The 20,685-nt window shown below is 37.4% G+C and overlaps 13 protein-coding genes across 13 annotated transcripts; 9 read left to right on the forward strand and 4 right to left on the reverse strand.

Moving 5' to 3' along the window:
- Positions 1-226: 226 nt before the first annotated feature.
- Positions 227-3,134, forward strand: C9374_001524 (uncharacterized protein; the record flags this gene model as incomplete). The annotated part of the gene is made up of 3 exons (XM_044690841.1): positions 227-963; positions 1,251-2,162; positions 2,303-3,134. 3 exons carry the CDS (start codon positions 227-229, stop codon positions 3,132-3,134), a joined length of 2,481 nt encoding a protein of 826 aa, XP_044551184.1.
- A 522-nt stretch (positions 3,135-3,656) lies between these two features.
- On the forward strand, positions 3,657-5,136 carry C9374_001525 (uncharacterized protein; the record flags this gene model as incomplete). Its single annotated transcript, XM_044690842.1, has 2 exons — positions 3,657-4,278; positions 4,358-5,136. The coding sequence occupies 2 exons, from the start codon at positions 3,657-3,659 to the stop codon at positions 5,134-5,136; spliced, it is 1,401 nt and encodes a 466-aa protein (XP_044551185.1).
- A 187-nt stretch (positions 5,137-5,323) lies between these two features.
- On the reverse strand, positions 5,324-6,622 carry C9374_001526 (uncharacterized protein; the record flags this gene model as incomplete). The annotated part of the gene is made up of 1 exon (XM_044690843.1): positions 5,324-6,622. One exon carries the CDS (start codon positions 6,620-6,622, stop codon positions 5,324-5,326), a length of 1,299 nt encoding a protein of 432 aa, XP_044551186.1.
- Positions 6,623-6,935: 313 nt separating this feature from the next.
- On the reverse strand, positions 6,936-7,397 carry C9374_001527 (uncharacterized protein; the record flags this gene model as incomplete). The annotated part of the gene is made up of 1 exon (XM_044690844.1): positions 6,936-7,397. The coding sequence occupies one exon, from the start codon at positions 7,395-7,397 to the stop codon at positions 6,936-6,938; it is 462 nt and encodes a 153-aa protein (XP_044551187.1).
- A 402-nt stretch (positions 7,398-7,799) lies between these two features.
- C9374_001528 (uncharacterized protein) lies at positions 7,800-9,281 on the forward strand (the record flags this gene model as incomplete). Its single annotated transcript, XM_044690845.1, has 1 exon — positions 7,800-9,281. One exon carries the CDS (start codon positions 7,800-7,802, stop codon positions 9,279-9,281), a length of 1,482 nt encoding a protein of 493 aa, XP_044551188.1.
- Positions 9,282-9,420: 139 nt separating this feature from the next.
- C9374_001529 (uncharacterized protein) lies at positions 9,421-10,269 on the forward strand (the record flags this gene model as incomplete). The annotated part of the gene is made up of 1 exon (XM_044690846.1): positions 9,421-10,269. One exon carries the CDS (start codon positions 9,421-9,423, stop codon positions 10,267-10,269), a length of 849 nt encoding a protein of 282 aa, XP_044551189.1.
- Positions 10,270-10,483: 214 nt separating this feature from the next.
- Positions 10,484-12,427, forward strand: C9374_001530 (uncharacterized protein; the record flags this gene model as incomplete). The annotated part of the gene is made up of 1 exon (XM_044690848.1): positions 10,484-12,427. One exon carries the CDS (start codon positions 10,484-10,486, stop codon positions 12,425-12,427), a length of 1,944 nt encoding a protein of 647 aa, XP_044551190.1.
- A 142-nt stretch (positions 12,428-12,569) lies between these two features.
- On the forward strand, positions 12,570-13,360 carry C9374_001531 (uncharacterized protein; the record flags this gene model as incomplete). Its single annotated transcript, XM_044690849.1, has 3 exons — positions 12,570-12,644; positions 12,733-12,880; positions 13,002-13,360. The coding sequence occupies 3 exons, from the start codon at positions 12,570-12,572 to the stop codon at positions 13,358-13,360; spliced, it is 582 nt and encodes a 193-aa protein (XP_044551191.1).
- Positions 13,361-13,464: 104 nt separating this feature from the next.
- C9374_001532 (uncharacterized protein) lies at positions 13,465-15,301 on the reverse strand (the record flags this gene model as incomplete). The annotated part of the gene is made up of 4 exons (XM_044690850.1): positions 13,465-13,733; positions 13,904-14,236; positions 14,328-14,596; positions 14,742-15,301. The coding sequence occupies 4 exons, from the start codon at positions 15,299-15,301 to the stop codon at positions 13,465-13,467; spliced, it is 1,431 nt and encodes a 476-aa protein (XP_044551192.1).
- Positions 15,302-15,681: 380 nt separating this feature from the next.
- C9374_001533 (uncharacterized protein) lies at positions 15,682-16,173 on the forward strand (the record flags this gene model as incomplete). Its single annotated transcript, XM_044690851.1, has 1 exon — positions 15,682-16,173. One exon carries the CDS (start codon positions 15,682-15,684, stop codon positions 16,171-16,173), a length of 492 nt encoding a protein of 163 aa, XP_044551193.1.
- A 67-nt stretch (positions 16,174-16,240) lies between these two features.
- On the forward strand, positions 16,241-18,030 carry C9374_001534 (uncharacterized protein; the record flags this gene model as incomplete). The annotated part of the gene is made up of 3 exons (XM_044690852.1): positions 16,241-17,387; positions 17,469-17,609; positions 17,702-18,030. 3 exons carry the CDS (start codon positions 16,241-16,243, stop codon positions 18,028-18,030), a joined length of 1,617 nt encoding a protein of 538 aa, XP_044551194.1.
- An 87-nt stretch (positions 18,031-18,117) lies between these two features.
- On the forward strand, positions 18,118-19,950 carry C9374_001535 (uncharacterized protein; the record flags this gene model as incomplete). The annotated part of the gene is made up of 3 exons (XM_044690853.1): positions 18,118-19,008; positions 19,096-19,277; positions 19,374-19,950. 3 exons carry the CDS (start codon positions 18,118-18,120, stop codon positions 19,948-19,950), a joined length of 1,650 nt encoding a protein of 549 aa, XP_044551195.1.
- Positions 19,951-20,276: 326 nt separating this feature from the next.
- C9374_001536 (uncharacterized protein) lies at positions 20,277-20,654 on the reverse strand (the record flags this gene model as incomplete). Its single annotated transcript, XM_044690854.1, has 1 exon — positions 20,277-20,654. The coding sequence occupies one exon, from the start codon at positions 20,652-20,654 to the stop codon at positions 20,277-20,279; it is 378 nt and encodes a 125-aa protein (XP_044551196.1).
- Positions 20,655-20,685: the final 31 nt, after the last annotated feature.

The following is a 20,685-nucleotide window of genomic DNA, read 5'->3' on the forward strand; positions in this document are numbered from 1 at the left end:
GCACTTGGATTATTAGAATCACACAGGATCAGTGCTGGTCGGCACGTCACGGCCAAGATTGAAAATGAAATTCATTTCATTTGTTTTCCATTTTTGAAACAAAAAGCCGTTTTGTCTATTAAAATCTTCTCTGTCTCTCGCAAGCCACAATTTTTGAAAATTATTCTGTGGTCTGACCAACAATAATACTTCAATCATCAACAATATTATTGACTTTACATAATTTATGAGTATTATTGTTAACAATAATAATCAAACTTCGGACGATGCTGTAGGCACCATTGACCATTCTCTTAATTTGTCATCACCTACAACGTCAATCATGAACGAAGAAGCTTCGAACAAAACAACTACCATCACAACACAATGCATTGATATACACCTCCATGGTGAAGATCATTCTTTGCAATTCATTCATTCATCCGAGCAAAATGTTGTGTATAATAATAATAATCATATTATTCATAATAATAATCCTCTCGCTCCAACATCAAGCACAGAATTTGATATGACTACCAATAATAATAATAATAATCCTATCAATAATTTTGATAATAACTCCACGTCTCATCCTGGCATTGAATTAGACAATAATGACAACGATGATCGTTATTCTCCTCTCCAACAACAATACACCACTCAAACAAACAAAAGTCCATCCACAAAAACAACTCCTCTTCCAACATTGAAACTCATTGTGATTTTCATTATTTTCATATGTGATGTTTTTGCCTTTTCCACGGTCGTCAGTTATGTTCCTTTCATGGTGCAAGATTTTGGTATTACCGAGAACAAGACTGAATACGGTTACTATGCTGGATTGATTGCTTCAAGTTATTCGGCTGCTTCTCTTCTTTCAAGTATTGCCCTCGGTTGGTTATCCGATCGTGTGTTGGGCAGAAGGAAGGTGATATTGATGGGAACGTTATGTTCATGTATTACGAGTTTGTTATTCGGTTTGAGGTAAGTTCATCGCTATTGTTGTTGTTGTTAGTGTTTGATATATATTCGGTATGTTACCTCATCATTACCTCTGAACAATCATCACCTGGTTATTGTGTTGCTGATGTTGTTGGCTGATGGAATTTCTGAACGAACAAACCACATGGTTTTTTTTTCTTCTATGTTTTTGCCATTTCTCACTCATGATTTCTCACTTGAAAATTTCCGGGTGAGAATTCGTCTGACCACTTGAAAAAATGAATTCTCAATAACAATGATGCTGAACGATCATGACGTTAACGCAATAGCATCAACTTCCCGATGGCCATCACAGTTCGGATTGTCTTTGGACTGGTGAATGGTAATATTGGAACCATCAAAACATATCTTGGAGAGATTACTGATAAAACCAATCAAGCAAGAGCCTTCTCGTTCGTTGGTATTTCATTTGCCATCGGATCAATACTGGGTCCATTGATTGGTTTATTGGCACGACCCAACATTCAATATCCTAACATGATGAGCATGACTCCACAATTCGTTCAGAATTTTCTCAACCTTTTCCCTTACTTTTTACCGAATTTGTTTGTTGCCACTTGCTCATTCATTGGTTTTTTAATTGCTTACTTTAAATTGGAGGAGACTAATCCAAGATTTACTTGCAAGGACCAACATTTAAAGAGTCAATCGACCATAACAGCACGATCTGAGGATCAGGGAGTCAATCACACCAGTAACAGTGAGGAGAGGGCAAACCACCGAGCAGATGTACACAATGCCTCCCCCAAGAGTCCTTCTCCGAGCGAAACAAGCCCAACCACCACTTCTTCCACTGCCACTTCATCTACTCTGTCGGATCTAATATTTGATGAAAAGTACAGACACGACCCTAACCATAGGTCTCGTCACGAGTTGGAAACGATCCAATTAGATGCTCGCCAAGTCATGTCCCATGAACATCCCACAACGACGTGCTCTCCTCGAACATGTAGCACCACCACACTTTCCATTAATACTCAAACCACCTCCAAGAAACATCAACATTTGCATCATGCATCCCATCCTTCACTTTCCCTTAAGCTCAGAATTAGAAAATTATTCAAGAGTGAAATATTTCAGACCTATTTACCATTATTCACTTCTGCTTTGAATCTCATGATTGGATTCGCCTCTTCAGCGTTTGATGAGGTGAGTCCACTCTTTTCATTACTACCTCCAGAGTAAGTAGTAACACCATATTCATTGAATTTCCTTATTCAATATTCTAATGAAAAAACATCACTTGACTAAAATACCTGTATTGTTCCAACATTGATAATACATATTCCATTCATATAATTCAATGATACACTCAAAATAGAAATGGAGGTCTTGGATGGACCAATTTTGAAATTGGAATTCAAGGAGCTGTGAATGGAGTCGGTATTTTGGTAGGCCAACTCTTTATCACTCCAATCATTGCCAAAAAGCTGGGCAGTGTTTGGTGTTTTCGATTAGGAAATATGCTCATCCTGCCTACAGTCATTCTCTTTCCAGAACTCTCCTGGATTTCGAAATGGAAATCTCAACATACAACTGCCATTTCTCCTGACATTCTCATGTGGACCTTTTCTATTGTGATCACACTATTGAGAACCTTCTCTCTGAATCTCATCTTCACCTCCTTATTGATTTTGATTAATAATTCCGTTCATACTTCTTCTCGTGGTTTACTCAATGGAATTGTACAGAGTTTTGTAGCATTTGCTCGAATGATGGGTCCCGTAGTGTCCTCGAGTGTATTCGCCTTCACAGCAAGTCATTCCTTCTTCTTTCCTTTCGATTTTAGATTTGTATTTATTCTCATAACGTTGTGTCATGTGGTCATGATTATTGGCTCCATGTTTTTAAAGAAGGAATTGAATGCACCTAAGGAAGATGCCTATCCATTGGAGGAAGAAGAGGAAGCCGTTGTGAGTCACGATCGTGAGAACCATGATGATGAACAACAAGAATTGATTGCTTACAAGCATGACCATGGGGAGGATCTTGAATCAGGACAAGAGCTTACAGTCGTGTATTATGAAAAGAGAGTAGAACCATTGAAGACCATAGAAATGTCTGCCATTCTTGCTCATTCTCCAACCATCACTACCATGGATGATGAATGCTCTTCAAGCCATGACGATGATTCAACCAAACTCAAGCCTTAAGACTCATCATGACATTTACTGTCACCGCGAGAAAAGTTCTCGCTGAAAATGTAGGCGAGTTTTGTTTTCCCGCCGAAAATTTCGGCAAGCACCTTCGACAAACGATTTCTCCTTGAACATAGAGGTGTAGCCTGTACAAACACAACCAATACTCCAAAACATGCATCTCCACAAGTACCTACTATTGTTTGATTGTAGTTTCTTGTTTCAGTAGAGTAGTAACAATCTTTTGGTGGCCTATACGAGCAGCTGAAGTTTTGGAGAGCAACTTTGAGCACATGGACTTGGCAACAACTTCTCTTTCATTTGTAAGAAATTAATTTGTATTGTAAAAAGAGAAGTTTACAAATTAATTTCTTACAAATGAAAAAAAAATTGATGACCTCGGCCTAAACCATGAGCACACAAGAATATCGCCCAAGCAACAACCTTACTCAAAGGTATTTAAGGGAAGCATTGTTTTTTGGAGAGAAAGCCTTGGCGTTGGAGAGGAGTAGAGTTTCGGATGATCAAGGAACAATCATGGCTTCTTCCTCGTCGGTTGAAGAGTATTACATGAAAGCCTCAAATGCTATTCGTTGTGCCCTAAGTTTTGAAGAGAATGAGAATTTAAAGACCCTGTACGAAATGTTGAATACTACGTATGAATGCAAAATCGCTCAGTTGAGGGGAGTGGTGAACCAGGAGGCATCAACCGAAGAAAACATGTCCGCTCTTGAACATGATAGTACTGGAAGAAAAAAGTCTACAGGTCATCATGGTAAGAAAAGATCAAGCACAGAAACCATTCAAGAAATAGAGAATCATGACGAGGATCAAGATGAGGATACGGATGGCTCTTCCTCCTACTCGTTGGATGTTTCTCGAACAATAAGCCATGATGAAAAGTCGCTAATTGGAGATTTTGAACGTTGCTCAAAGAAAAGAAAGGAATCAGCCAGTGAAAATTCAGAGATTGAATCATTTATCATTAATAACGGAAATCAAGCCCATGAGGAATGTGAATGGGAAAAAGTTGTGGGTTTGGAACATGTTCTGCAATGTTTGAGAGAGGCAACCATTCTACCTCAACGATTTCCTCAATTGTTCTCTGGAGAGAGAAGGCCGTGGAGAGCCGTTTTATTGTATGGTCCGCCTGGAACAGGTAAGTCATTGTTTAATAAGAGCATGAACGAATGTCTTAATTGAATCACGTGACATTTCAAATGAACCATATCGTTCAGGAAAGACAATGCTTGCGTCGACCTTGGCCAAAGAATCACTCGCAACCTTTTTCAGCGTTTCTAGTGCTGACATTCTCTCGAAATGGGTTGGACAAAGTGAAAGAAAAATCAAACAATTGTTCGATTATGCATCAAAAAGAAAACCATCTGTAATTTTCATTGACGAAGTCGACAGTTTATGTTCAGTACGAAACGACAATGAAAGTGAAACCTCACGAAGAATCAAAACAGAATTCTTGGTTCAAATGCAAGGTGTCTCATCGAAAAACGGTGTCACTGTCGTTGGTGCAACTAACTTACCATGGGAGATTGATATCGCTATTCGAAGACGATTCGAGAAACGAATCTATGTACCGCTCCCTGACAAAAAAGCAAGAAAAGAGATTATTGTAAAGCATATCGGCAAAACTCCAAATAGCCTTTCAGAGGAACATATCGATGTGATTGCCTCAAAAACTGAAGGTTATTCAGGGTCAGATATTTCTGTACTGATTCGTCAAGCGTTACTTGAACCAATTAGAAAGTGTCAACAAGCTACTCACTTTCGAAAAGTGAATGGATTTTCACCTATTACCTCCCAATACTGTGAAGATCTTTTGGAACCTACTCATGAACAAGATGATCTGGCGCTGCAAATTTCATTGTACGATATTGATTCGGAAAAGCTGCTTCCTCCACTTGTCACCATGCAAGATTTTGAGTTTTCATTAAGCACCATCAAACCAACACTCACTCCAGAAGATCTTGAAAAGTACGAGCAATTCTCCAAGATGTTTTAACTTGAACAAGATCATCAACTGCTGCATCGAAGTGATTTTCAAGTCACAACCAATTTAACAAGACGGTTTGCTTTTTAACTCTTAGATTAAAAACGCTTTGAAGATAATATTGATTAAACGAAATTATTGTAGAATCTTTTAGACTTAACCTTGAGTTTACAGATTCCAAGTGGTTATTAGGAATCATTTATTCGTCCAACTCAGAGAGCTTGGCCTTTGCTCCAACAGCCTCCGAAACATTCTTATAACCTCTCTCTTTAAGTAGTTGCGAGAGCTCTCTCTTAATTCTTCCTATCACTGCTGGACCTTGAGCAGTAAAAGAAGTATATACTTGTACCAATGAAGCTCCTGCTTCAATCTTTTGTAATGCATCATGGCCATCCCAAACCCCACCCACACCAATCAAGGTGACTTTCCCATCGGTTAGTTTATACATGTTTTTAAGAACTGTTGTTGATTTGGAAAAGAGAGGCCTTCCACTCACTTCTATCATATTCAAATCTGGATTTAAAACAGATTCTGGTAAATGTGCTTGTGAAACAAAAGACCTCTCTATTCTTGTCGTATTAGAAACTATAATTCCATCAATTTTGTGTTTTAATACAAGAGTGGCTAACTCTTGTTGTTGATTCAGGGTCAAGTCAGGAGTAATTTTCACGAGGAGTGGAATTTGTCGTGAGCATGACAAGGACTGTTGACGAATCTCTGCAGAAGCTTTTTCCAATAATTCCTCCATAGAATTTTCATCTTGATACCACTGGTCCATAGGAGAGTTCACATGAATGACCATATAATCGGCATATTTCGATAGTTTCTTAATTCCATTCACATAATCGTCAACACTTTGCATGGATGATGATGGAGAGGTGCCTACATTCGTTCCACCCAAATTCACACCCACCCTAAAATAACCATTGGAATACTTGTTTCGTTTTTCTCGATATGCGTGTAATTGATCATGAATGTAGTCCATTCCTTTGCTATTCCCTCTTCCACTGTGTGTTTGAATTAAAGTATCAAATACTGGCCGGTTCGAGTTGTTTCCTTGAGAGTGCGTTCTAAACGTTTTTGAATAGTGAGCTCGTTGAGGTAATGGAAACACACTCCCAACTTCCATAAATCCAAATCCTAACTGTTCCACTGCTTCCATACATTCAGCGTCCCGATCAAATCCAGCAGCTAACCCAATCGGACTATCAAAAGGATAGCCCAATACTTGTGTCAGTAAATTTAACTGAGAGGAAACAAGATCAGGAGCATTGGGATTTGATCCATCATATAAATCTGGTTTTGCTTTCGGACCAAGTCCCCATTTCAACATGAATTTCATCAAATTTTGAGCATTTTCAGCATCCAATTTATGAATAAGAGGCATGACAACCTTGGAATAGAGTGGAGATTCTACGTTTTTTTCCGAATAGTACCACAGAGTAGAAACATAGGAAGAAACAAAAATCGTTACAAGGTGCCAGCTTTTCTTGAGCATTTTTCAACGTTTTTTTCTTGTGGAGAGGCTTGTTGAGTATTCAATGGAGACCCTTTGTTGAACATGGATGCCGTCCGTATCGTGATGCAACACGTGATCTCTCAAAGAAATCCGCGGGTATTCATTTTCTTTATTAATTTTTTCATCACCCTACCGCGAGCAGGCGGTTCAAGATGATTCATTGGTCGTTGATGAGCCTATTTTTTTCCTTAATTAAAAGAGTAAAATTTATTTCGTTATTTACAAGTTGTGGATCAGATCACGAATTGTTCATATACGATTGTACAAGTCCAAAAATTCACAATTATACTCCTCATGCTCCTCCACGTAATCTCAACACGAGATGAATGGTTGAATCTTTTTGCAAGTTATAATCAGAAACGGTTCTTCCATCTTCCAGTTGTTTTCCTGCGTAGATTAATCGTTGTTGATCTGCTGGAATGCCTTCCTTATCACAAATCTTGGACTTGACGTTCTCAATCGAGTCATTAGACTCGACTTCCAATGTGATTGTCTTTCCTGTCAAGGTTTTGACAAATAACTGCATACCACCTCTCAACCGAAGATCCAAATGAAGAGAAGAATGTTTTTGAATACTGTAGTCTGAGAGAGTTCTTCCGTCTTCTAATTGTTTTCCTGCGTAGATTAATCGTTGTAGATCCGCAGGAATGCCTTCCGTATCTGTGATTTTGCTCTTGACATTTTCAATCGAGTCGTTGGACTCGACTTCTAATGTGATGGTTTTACCAGTGAGTGTCTTGACGAATAATTGCATGTTTTTTTCTTCTTGTTGTTGATGTGCATTAGGATGAGAGTGAATGGTTTTTAAAGAAAAGTTAACCACATGAATGAACCTTAGTAAGACTAAAAATAACACCTGGTTCAACCTTCTCGTATACGAGAAGGAAAGAACTATCTGGTTCATGTCCATGTGTTAGGTTTATTCAGTGGATAATTGCTGTACATTATTGACAATACACAAAAGAAGCTGAATCATACATGAACGAATAATTAATTGAAATCCATTTTGAAAAATATTCTTTTGAGTTTTACCATCATGTGACATCTTAATTTTGATGTGAGAAATAATTCGTTCAACAACACGGACAATTATTAATTTTTAAATGGTATTCATCACTAATAATTATAATTCAATAATACTCATATCATTTAAAAAATGTCTGAAAATAAGACTCTCTATGAATTTCATTCCGTGCGACCATTGCAAAAGGATGATCAACTCGACACGGAAACCTCCCGAGATCAAGCCAGTACCGAAAGGACCATGCACAAATTTTATAATCCCTACATTCAAAATCAACAATTGTTTTTTGATTCGTTATTATTATTTGTGGATGAACATAGCAAGTTTTGTAAGAAGGGTCTCCGAACATTGCCATCCGCGTATGATTCTTTGGATGCCTCACGTCCATGGTTTTGTTTTTGGTGTTGTAATGCACTTAGTATGATTCCGAATTTAGGAGAGGACAATGTATTATATCCTTCTCAATTGGATTTAGTCAAAAAGCAAGATACAACACTTGTTTCTGATTTCAGCGAGTTTTTGGCTGGTAAATGCCAAGATTTGGAACATGGTGGCTTTGGAGGTGGACCCAAGCAATTGTCTCATGTGGCACCAACCTTTTCCGGAACGATTGCTTTGTGTGCTCTCAAAGCAACCGATGGCTTGAATCGAATTGATCGAGAAAAAATGTATTCATTCTTGTATTCGTTAAAGGATCCTGTTTCAAAAGGATTCAGAATGCATGTGGATGGAGAGGTTGACACAAGAGGCTGTTTTTGTGCACTCATTGTTGCCACAGTGTTAAATATTTTGGACGACAAATTAATGGAAGGAGTCGATGAATATTTAATCAATTGTCAAACCTATGAAGGTGGAATTTGTGCCTTTCCAGGATCAGAGGCACATGGAGGTTATACCTATTGTGGATTGGCTTCAATGATGCTCATGAAAAAAGCTCACCTTCTTGACCTTGATGCTCTCTTTCATTGGTTATGTCGAAGACAAATGTCCTACGAAGGAGGTTTTCAGGGAAGAACCAATAAGCTTGTGGATGCATGTTATTCCTTTTGGGTCGGAGCATGCTTCCCGTTGATTGAGGCTGCATTTATTTCACTGAAAGATCCAAAAGATCGAACCGAACATGATCAATGTGTTCTCGATTATTTGCAGTGGATTCCTCCAGAATTGGATCAAGAGACTCGATTGAAATATACACCAAAGAGTTTTAGTCTGCAGAATTTTGACATTAAGGAACACAAGACATGTTGCAGCCACCATTCTGGCACTTTGGAGGACGCCTCTTGCCAAATCGAAGAACTCGATGAAAAGACGCCATACATTGAACTCGATGACACTGAATGGCTATTTAATCAAACGGCGCTTCAAGAATACCTTTTATTGTGCTGTCAACAGGAGACTGGTGGATTGCGTGACAAGCCTATCAAGCATCCTGATTTCTATCATACATGTTATGCATTGTTTGGCTTGACCATTGCTCAACATAATCCAAGTGGTAGCTTGTCCGTGTTAGGTGACTGTAAGAATTTACTGAGATCTATTAATCCTCTCTTCCAAATGTGTAATGACAGTGTTTCGTTTGTGTTGCAACATTTTGGTGGAAGAACCAAAATTTGATTCAATTCGGTGAACCAGCAAGGTTGTTACATCAGCCTTGTTGATTTATCTTGACATATTATAAATCAACAATTTATTGACAAACAACTTTTGCCGCCAAAATCAACCGTTACTTGTTTCAAATAATAAACATAAAAAAATGTCGACACTCATGATGACCGCCAATAATCAAAACCACCACTCTCAAGATGGTACAGCATCGCTCCAACAAGCCTTCAACAACATGCAACCCTTCGGAACCAATCAACAACAAGAATTTGATGCCAATGAAATCATCAAACAAGCCATGGAAAAGTGTAATCGACTCTTCATGGATATGGAAAACTTTGAACAAAATTTACGGGCATGGTCCAATAACAAGATGAATGGTTTTCAAAAGGCCGTGAGTGCACAAACGCAAATGTTTCAAAATTGTCAAAATACGATTCAAAACTTGCGAGGTAAAATTGAGAAGGCCAATGAAAAGAGACAAGTCGTGGAAGAGAATTTGAAACAAAATTATGAAATTGTGGGACAATTGGAACAACAGTTGGAAGAACGAACTCAATACAATGAAGAATTACCTGAGATTTTGAAAAATCGATTAGCAGAATTGGAACGATACAAACAAGCAGCCGAACAACAGCAAGAGAAGAATAGAAACCTCAAAAAACTCTATGACGAACACAGTGAATTGTTGGCCATGAGGTTACAAAATTCGTACTTTAGCGAAAATCTTGGAATATTCTTTGAGAGATGTGAACGCAATGGTGTTCCTAGTTTGATTGTTTCGTTCAAAATTCAAGGTATGGAACGACTTGGCCTCGAACAGTGTTACTTTGTTTTGAGCGTGACTGACGGTATTTATTCAGTGCAAGAATGTGCTCCATCGGTACCGAGTGATGACCTCATCGATACGTTGAATCAAACCAATCAATTTGGACGATTTATTGTGTGCTTTAGAAAACGTTTCAAGACCTACATTGTTTCGAAACATAACCATCATTAACCTTTTTCCTGCCTTGTGTATTTAAATCCCTTAATCCACGCCCTAGATATGAATTCTTGTGTGTACAATACATGACACGTGAGAAAACAATGATTTCGAAAATCAAAATTGTAAACCAGAAAAAGATCAAGTTTCAATTTCCATCCTTACCTCCAATCTCCATGTTGATCTCGTTTCAAAGCACTACACAGAGATTAAAAAAATACTCGACAACATGCATGGCTTGCAAGTTTCTTCTCATCATCATCATGCGACAACACTAGGCACTCATCCTTTCGAAGAAAACATCTCATCTAAACAAGAAGAAGAAGAAGAAACATTCATATATTCACATTTACCTTCGGAAATTATTCGACACATCTTGTCCTTTGTTTCTCTCGTTTTTCCAAATGATTTTCTCTCGAAAGAAATGATGCAATGGTTGGATCGAACCATGTCGACATGCTGCTCATCTTGTCCAAGGAATACCGAGGATGAAACATTTCATCATGATGAATTATTCACACAAACACTCGAGATTGAAATGAAATCTCTCCTCCGAATCAACAATTATTTCGGAAGATTTAAATCATGTCATCTTCCACATGTGGAGAAGGATGACGATTCGGAATGGAACAATTCTGCCTTTCTTGTTTTTCCTTCTCTAATTTTCAACGCCAATTTGACATTTTGGAAGCATCCAATCTTGTTGAGTAGTTCAACCACCTCCATTCTCTCGTCGTCTTCGGACATGAATTATTCCATGATTTTCTTTCCACGAGTCTTGTCATGTTTTCACACATTAATTTTTCACACAGCCATTCCGTTTGAAGATGTGTTGATACAATTTGATGAAGATTCAGATATGGCATTTCAAATGTGGCATGACATGATGTGGAAAGCAAGTTGTGAACATTATGATTTGAATTCATTATTCCTCCATAAAGAAATTGAATCAACAAGAAGATATTCTCCCAAATTAAGACTGAAATTACACTTTACCAACAAGTATTTACAACGTTCCGTGATGGATCATGTTTTAGAAAAATTACTCGATTCGAGTAGGAATCAATTCTTACTTTCAAATGGATGTTTATTGAAATCTTTAAAGTTACCGACATGTAGTCGATTTCGAGAAGGAATGATTGAAGAATATAGAAATTATTTTCTTGACACGGTCGATGAAGAAGATTCTCGAGATGCATTAATGAGTGGAAGGAGAATTTTCTTTATTGATTTGTTGAATACTTTTGTGGGATTGGAGACTTTAAAAATTGACAAAATTGTTGACGATGCAGATATAGAGAGTGGTCTACATTCTGAAACGTCTCGATCTACACAAGTTCTTTCACATGAATCGATTCGAATGACTCAATATTTTAAAATGTATCCTTTCAAATCGAATCGAGAAATTTCTGAAATTCGACTCGTACTCACCGAAGATGAACAAGAAATGAAACGACAAGAACAAGAACTCAAACAAGAACGTCGTGAAATGGTTTTACAGAAATTGCAACTCGATCGAAAGAAGTCTTACCAATTGCATACCTGTCTCTGTGATGGTTTGAAGGATCATGAAATTTCACAACTCTTGCAAAATTATTCGTGTCAATCCTCATTGAAAACACTTCTCATGACTCATACCTTACTGGATGGCCATCTGGCAGAACTATTTTCACACTCCTCTATTGAGACTTTATATTTAAATGATTGTCTTTTTGAGGGAAGCAAATTCTTGGAGGAAATTCTCTTGCATTCTCATGTGAAAGTTCTCTCATTACAGAATGTGACATTTCGAAAAACAACAACCTCGAGTCAAGGTCAAGTTATTTCGAAAGTATCCTCACCAAAAACTCAAACCATATTTAGCGAGCAAGAAGGTGAACTTTTTAAAAAGAACAAGACACTGGTGAGATTGGAAATTCACTCATGTCCCTCTCTATTCGATTCTCGTTTTATGGAACAATTAAGTGAAAATTCAAATATTCGATTTTTAACGATTCGAAATTGTAAACTATCCGATGACAAATTGAGGCCCATTCTCAGAAATAACAAGAACATTGAAGAATTGGATATTTGTAATAATAAGGGCGGATCTCTTACGTTAGCACGTCTCATTGCCTTCCATTGTTATCGAGATGCACAACGTATGAAAATTATTTCCGATTATTTATTGTAACAAGTGTACTTTTTGAATAAAGTGAAATTTATGAAATTTTCCAGAGCCATCAAAGCGGAGCCTTAAAAAAAATATCACAACACTTTGAATAAGGGTGAATTGAATCCGGCAACGATCATCAGGGACGATCATTATTAATTTCATGACAAAGATGAAAAAGTTACCCTCTATTGGATTGTGTTTGTTAGGATCGGGTGCTGTTGGGAAGAGTTGTTTGGTAAGTGTTTTTCGAGGGGTTCGTAGAGAGGTGGATTCACCTGAATAATGGACCGTACTTTGTTTTCATGACTGATCACTCCGATAAGGCTGTTCAATATCATCATGGTATATTTGAGGAGCATGATTATGATCCAACTATTCAAGATGTTCATCGTAAAAATGTAAGGCTTAATGATAAACGGGAATATTGTTTGGAAATTCAAGACACAGCAGGTGAGCCTGAACTACGAGGATGTAAGTGTTGGTGTTGCCTTAGAAGTGGTGTGTTTTGGAATCACTTGTTAACAACTGTAATTCAATCTCTTGCCAAATCAACATGTTTTTCGATGGATCCTCCCGAATCAACCTCGATCAGTACTGGAAGAAATTATTGAAACAAGTGAAGGATTCATGATTGTGTATAGTGTTTTGGACAAACGATCCTTTGAAGAAGTAACATTATTTCTCGATATGATTTGGAAAGTTCGTGGAAAAGAAGTACCAATCATGCTTGTCGCAAACAAAATTGATACACTCTCGACAGAACAAGCCCGAGTAATATCCAAAGAAGATGCACAACGTTTGGCACATATCCATCAACTCATGTATCAAGAAACCTCAGCAAAAACTGGAGAAAATGTCAAGACGAGTTTTGTGGCGTTGGCAGAGAAGGCAAGAGACAATATGATTCTCACAGGAAAGCTCAAGAAACCGAGTGGATGCCAAATAGCTTAATTTGTAACACATCATGTAAATACACAAAAATTTCTATCATTACAATTCACACCTTCACAATATTCGACATGTATCTCACAAATGATTATAGTACTGTCACATGGTTAGAGACGCAAAATACCTTTCACCGCCTTGAATGTTTCTGGAAGGGAGTTGGAAGAGGAGCTTGCTGTTGAAATGATAGAACAGAGGGCTTGATACAATTGACCAACTGTCACTCCCTTCTTTCTCATGGAATTGACCAAATTTGCCAAATGATCATCGAGTGCTTGCGTTTTAAATGTGTAGTAAATGAGATCTTTTCTTGCTTGTGCGGCTGCAACGGTTTGAATGAGGCTTTTCAATTCTTTATCTCCCAAGAAAGCTCCACACCCTAATTATTAATGGTGAATCATAAGAATCAAGTTATTGGTGGTTGTTGTTATCGAAAAAAACTTACCCTACACAATGTCACACAGGTATCACACAAGTATACAAATAAGTACATTAAGTTATTAATTTCAGTTCATGGTCAAATAACCAGCTTTTTACATACCCAATTACCTGTTGAAATCTTTTGCCTACTGGAGTGGCAAAAACCAGCATATGCCTTAATAATTTCACGATCGATATTGGATTTTTGCCATTGAGAATGTGCAGTGATACGATTGAAAACAAGTGCGTCGATGGCACTAGTTTCTTTAAGACTATTTCCATTCGAGTCCTTATTCGTGTCCATGTAATTTCCTCCATAATCGAGTGTAAATGCATATCCCTTGTGAGATGAAAATTGTTCAGCTCCAGTAATGAGAATGGATTCATTGTCTTGCATGACTTGGCATATCAAACGTGCCACATTCATTTCTGGACACAAGGAAAATTCAATCTCTTCTTGAACTATTGATATAGGTAAAAATTTCCCAATTTTAAATAGATTCATTGGATTGGGGTAAAAACACAACATCAAACTCAACATCATCATACGTACCACATCCAAAAGAAATTGACGCGCCTCCAATGTATTTGTTCGCAAAGTCCATTTGAAGAGCATCTTTAGAATCAGAGATGGATCCTTCACTATGTACTTCTATTTCTGTCAATGGTAGAGAGCTGTTTGCAAAATCAGGTATATCGTTCACACTGAGACACACTCTCGAAAATTTAATCTTTAGATTTGGATTTTGGCAGATGAGGGCAAAACTTTCATGAATTCTGGCGAAATAATTCAACAACATGAGACATTTGGCAAGTTGTGGTCTATTTTGTTTTTGCAATCATTCCACCAGTCCATTCATTGAAAATGGATTGCATATATTTCGCCAGTGCATTCAAATATAAAATCATAATTAATTAAGGAATCCAAAAGGTTCAAAGGTATTGCCACAACAAGTCGCATACTCACCTATAATTTGGATGTTCACAAAACATTTCATCATAATTAATCGAAGGAAAAACTTCCCAAAGAGCGTCATTTGAAATTCTTTTCCAAGTACAAAAGAAAGAATTAGCCAATAGACAAGCAGCTCCAACTTTTGACACTTCCACAGTATCCATCATTCCCATCTTCAAGTACTTTAACGATTTTGAAGGAACATATTTTTCCGTGTCCAATACAAGATTTGCAACAAATGGAATGACTGTCCGAATAAAACTCTTCTCCGAATTGTAATCATCAGGATAATATTGCTCTTCAAATAAATCCAAAGCATGCGATAGACACAATACAGAGCTTGAATTTTCTGAAAATTGATCCAGGCTTGTCGTCGTGGCTCCCGAAAGATCATTCTTGCGCTCTGAAAGAATTGCTCCGATCGCTAAAAGTACTTGTTTCTTGGATGGAGTTCCATTCACCAACGGAGTGAGTGTGGATTTAATAAAATCCCAATGTGAGTATTCAAAGGGCATTTCAACCAAGTCGGCTTGAGCCTCTTGTTGCTGAACTCGGAGAGGACGTGAAATCATTTTTTTTGTAACGAGTTCAGACGCGAAAAATAACTGCTCTTGAATTCAAACCCAAAATCCGATCTACTTAAATTTCCTCAATGCGTTCGGTTGACCTCAACTGTAAGCTGCTTGATGCAGATATTGTTGAACGAAAATCCACTGTTGGCATCGAGACAACAAAACGTAGTTTATGGGTTGGTCATCTTTTGAATCTTGGCTAACGCCAGAACTTGTACGGGGAGCAAAACGACAATTGCAATTCAAAACGTCTTCTGTCACGTAGTCATCTCACAAAAAAATTCTGAACTTGAAAATTCATTTGGAACGTTATAACTTTTCATCATCACACGAGCACTAAAACCATCATCATCCTTTAATTTCCAACACAGGTCCTCATCATGATCCAATCGTCTTTATCATCCTCTTCCATTCTACTTTTCTTTATTGTCGTCCTCTCCCTTTATTGGTTGACAAGTTCCACACCACTAGTAAATGCCAAATGTCCAAATCTTCCTTCCTGTAAAACCCATCGAGCTGGTTTTAAACCTCGTTTCAATGGTTGTGGACCTCGTCATTCAGAAATTATGCGTCTTCTCGGAAGTATTCTTTTCGATTCCTTCACTCCTTGTTGTAATGAACATGACAAGTGTTATGAAACTTGTGGAAATTCGAGAGAAACATGTGATCAAATCATGTACAAGTGTATGGTCAATACTTGTAACAAATTGTATTCGAGTTCATTTGCCAAGCGATCTTGGTGTAAATTGAAAGCAGAAGGTATCAAGATGGGTTTGAAACCAGATTCGGATGTGACTTGTACGGCATTTGCTTCAGCTCAACAGAGAGCTTGTGATTGTTCTGAGGACGATGAAGGAGAGGATGAAGAATAAATGCTTTCTAGTAGTATTCCAGTTGTTGTAAAACGTATTGAGAGTGAAAAACAAATTTATTAAAAAAATGGCTTCACGACGACCGTTTGATGATGAGATGGATTTGAGTGATGAAGAAGAGGACTACGATTATAATAACAACCATATGGATCAAGGTGGAATTACGTTGGCAGATTTAGAAGATGACGACGACGATGAAGAAGAACAAGATGCGTTTCCGATGATTCGAGATCCAATACCACTGTTTTTAAATCAATTTGTTCCTAATACGTATTTGAACAATAATAACATTGCAATGAGTGATGATCATGCTTCACGTTCAAAGAATAATAATTTTAATTATTTCTTGTATCGATGCGGAAGTATTGATTTATTTCAAAAGAAAACTGCTCAGCTAGGATTTCCTTTGAGAATTATTCTATCCTCCATTGATCAGAAAAATTCAGCAACATACCAAACGATTATTAACAACAACAATCCATTTACCAACAAAACATTGGATACTACCATGATCACCAATGACTTGGATTCTCCAATGACTCCAAACACGGCCAATCTTAGAAAAAGTTTTGAACAATTACCCTCGGTGTTACTTGAAACATACATGCTTCATTTGATGCCTAACGGAGTGCAAGATTTGGATTACGATAATATGATAAAAGGGGCATTATTGGGAATTGCTGAAAAGCTCGATGAACGCGAGAGACGATTTTCAAATCTTCTCATTCCGATTGTACATTATTTTTCGGTTGAAGGCGCAGGACCTGTTTACTTTGGATGGCAACAATCGACATCACACGAATATGAGCATTGCGCAAAGAACACACCAAATTCTCAACAACAACAACACGATCCTAGTTTTACAGAAGCACCAACTTTTAATTTTACTCCAAACATATCAACATTGACAGTTGCGAATGTGACAGAACAAAAAGAGCCCACGTTAGAAAATATTCCCTCGGTTCTTCGCATCGAAAAGCCAACCAACACAAGGCCAATCGAATACTACTTTAATAAGCGCATTTGCATTCAATTACACCCTTATTTATGCTTACAAATCATACCCTCTGAGCTCCGAAGAAAATCAAATTATAACATCAGTCAGAGCAAATCAAGCAAGTATGAAGGTTATTACTTTTATTGTGAATATACAGTGTTGGATTCTGGTTATTCGAATATGTATGGAAGTGATGGAGTGTGCGAGATTGGTTGTGGTAAGTGTATTTATGAGACCTATTATTATTTGAATTTTTGTAATATTGGTGTTTCACCATTCCATCATTCGTTGGCAACAGGAATGGCTCCATTCGAATACAGTGAAGGTATGGTTGGATGGTATCGAAAGAGTGTCGGTTATCATTGTGATTGTGGTCGAGTATATGATAACATGCCCGAGAATACAGATAATAATTTTGCAGGCAAAGGAAATGTTGGAGGTAAGTACTTTTTTCACAAGATAGTTATGTGTTCTTTATTCTTTTTCCATTTCGTTTTCATCACAATTACTTTGCACCACAACAATATACAGACACACTTGGCGTTGCATGGTCCCTTAAAACTGGTGAAATTACATTTGTAAAGAATGGAGTTGTTGTCGAAACACGAAAACGTCAACAAGTATGGAAGAAAGATTTTTGGGAGGATGATTTTAGACGATTTTGTCCGACTATTTCCTTTGATTACAACAAGAGAAAACTCTATGTGAACGTTGGTTTGAACCGTGCGCTCTATCCATTCAAATATTATCTATTTAATACGTATGAAGAGCAAGAAATTATGTTTTCCTATTTGGATGTTGAAAGTGATTCTGCTGAAGGACAATATTTTGTTGATATTTCATTCAAGACCTTTTGCTGAAGGTAAAAAAATGTACAAAATGAAGGACTAAATATAACTTGTTCAAGACGTTTGATTCGAACGTGTCACTTATCAAGAACAAAAAATATGCATTCATCCAGCTCTGCATCATCCAACAACGATTGGTCCTCTTCCAACGACCACCAATCTGTACCAACATCACTAACTGCTGACAAATCTCCTCTGAGTGATACCACCACAACCTCCGAACTTTCAAAACAAGATCTCTACAGCCCTGCTCTCACAATGTCTTCTTCCTCTTCCGACACTTATATTCATCAACTCAAAGAAAAGAATCGCAAACTCCAACTCTTGCTTTGTCATTCCTTACAAATGTTACAACTCAGTAATCATCAATTATCCAAAGACATTCAACAAGTGAAACATCATCTTTTTCATGATTTAAAATTATTGGAACGTCATGATTCAATCAGTGGCAGTAGTGACGACGAAGATGATGATGATGATGACGTGCTGACTTCTCAACAAGATGAAGCATTCCGAACGGTTTTTGAGAGAGAACGAACCATGTATTCGGAAAATCAATTTTGGAGTGCCACTCTCAAGACACGATTGAATCGAGAATTTTCACAAATTTCAAGGCTTGGATCTGGTAGTTTTGGAAGTGTGGTAAAGGCAAGAAATCAACTCGATTCCAAATTTTATGCCATTAAAATGATACGAATTCCAGAAAAAGAATTCGCAAATTCAGAAAGCCTTGACTCGAGAAGTGTCGTTATGAAAGAAGTGGAATTTCTTTCGACTCTTCATCATGATCATATTATTAGATATTACAATGTTTGGAAAGAACATGTGCCCGATTCGAGGTTATATATCCAGATGGAATTTTGCGAGTCGACACTGAGAGAATTTATCAACTCGAGGGATACAAGTCGAGCGATGGTATGGACGTATTTTGAGCAAATTTTGAGAGCTTTGGCGTTTTTGAGTGAACAAAACATTACTCATTCAGATTTGGTACGTCTTGATAAGATTTGGTTGTCGAATAACACAAAATGAACTTGTTAAAAATGATGATATTTCTGGGAAAATTTAATTTCAAAGAAACCTGAAAATATTCTAATCAGCAATGATGTGATCAAACTTGGAGATTTTGGACTTTCTTACAATCATAAACATGAAACAGCACATCAAAGTAGAGGAACCTCCTTATATATTAATAAGGAACCCCGAGAAAATAATCCAAAATTTGACATTTTCTCTCTTGGAATTATCTTTTTTGAAATGTATGTTGTAATTATTATATTCCAAAGTAGTGTGAATATTGTAATTTCCATTTAATATCTAAACCTGAACGATTTTCTCTTCACGTATTCACACAGGCTAACATCCAATCACATTCCCACTGATCAACGCCATACCAATCTCAAACAACTAAAAGAGAATCCCAAAATCTTTCTCTCTAATTCTCCTCTCATTGACTTGTATGACATGGAAAAGGATCTCATTCAGAGAATGCTTGAACCCAATTACAGGGAACGACCCTCTGCCAAAGAGCTTCTTGATGAAATTTATCGAATGGCTTTCCAATGTCTAAAATGTCATTCCACCATGAAGGGCCTTGTACCTTGGATTATTCACCTCAATGGTCAACATCATAATAAGGATCAATACATGAAAGAACATTTGCAAAAGATGGAACCAGTGTCGAGATTGAATTGGTTTGTTTCGAAAAAGCTCGGAGGAATTGTTTCATTTTCATCCTTCAGCCAGGAAGGGCCACCACATTGTCCCATGTTTTCACAACGTGTTGAAATTCAAATACCTGGTTGTGAAAAAAGCCCAATAGTGGTGACAGGTCCTAAACGATCGAAAAAACAAGAGAGTAAGAATGCTGTATGTGAGAAGGCATTTCAAATGATTTGCAATTACCCGGAAATCCGTACTAACTTGGAATAAATATTTCACATGGCTTTTGTGAAATTTAATATGTTCACCTTGTCATCCTTATCTTTCAACCACCTGTTACGCTTAAATACACGTTGCGTGCAAATGTCGCAAATATCTTCTCCTTTGTATCAACTTTTCAATGATTGAAGTAAGTTGGAACTCTCTTTCTGAGATGTGGTTGTGAACATACAGTTGAATTTTAATATTCTCGAAGATCATCCTTTCATACTGTTCTTGAAGTTTGTTAATCTGTGAGAATTGTCTTTGAGTAATCTTATTCTGGCAATGAAGTTGCTTCGATAGATTTTGAATAACAGAGGTGTAGTGCTTTGTATCTAATGCTTGCTGTGTACTGGCAGTTTGTAACCTGTCCCTTTCGGTGCCTTGTTGTTGGCAGTTTGCAACTTTTCCGTCATTTTCTGATTAACCACAACTTCTTGAATGTTTGACATGGTGAGATTAATAACATCGCCAGCCTTTGAAATGGAAAAAAGTGGCAACAATGATTCCGCTTCCTCATTGCTAATAGCAGTAAACTTTCTTACCCGTTCTTTCAAAATTCTGTTAATGATGGTACTGCAAATAGGTGTAAGAGCTTGTTTACTAACTTCCGTTTCCCACTTCATTGTGATAGTGCCTTGAAAATCCGTATCAATCAATGCTTTGACCTCTGGAGAAGGTGTTTCACGAATAGTAGTACTTGATCGAATCATGGTAAGGATTTTTTTGAGGAACCTTCATTTG

This window comes from Naegleria lovaniensis (assembly GCF_003324165.1).
Source record: "Naegleria lovaniensis strain ATCC 30569 chromosome Unknown tig014, whole genome shotgun sequence".
Classification (NCBI taxonomy): Eukaryota; Heterolobosea; class Eutetramitea; order Acrasida; family Naegleriidae; genus Naegleria; species Naegleria lovaniensis.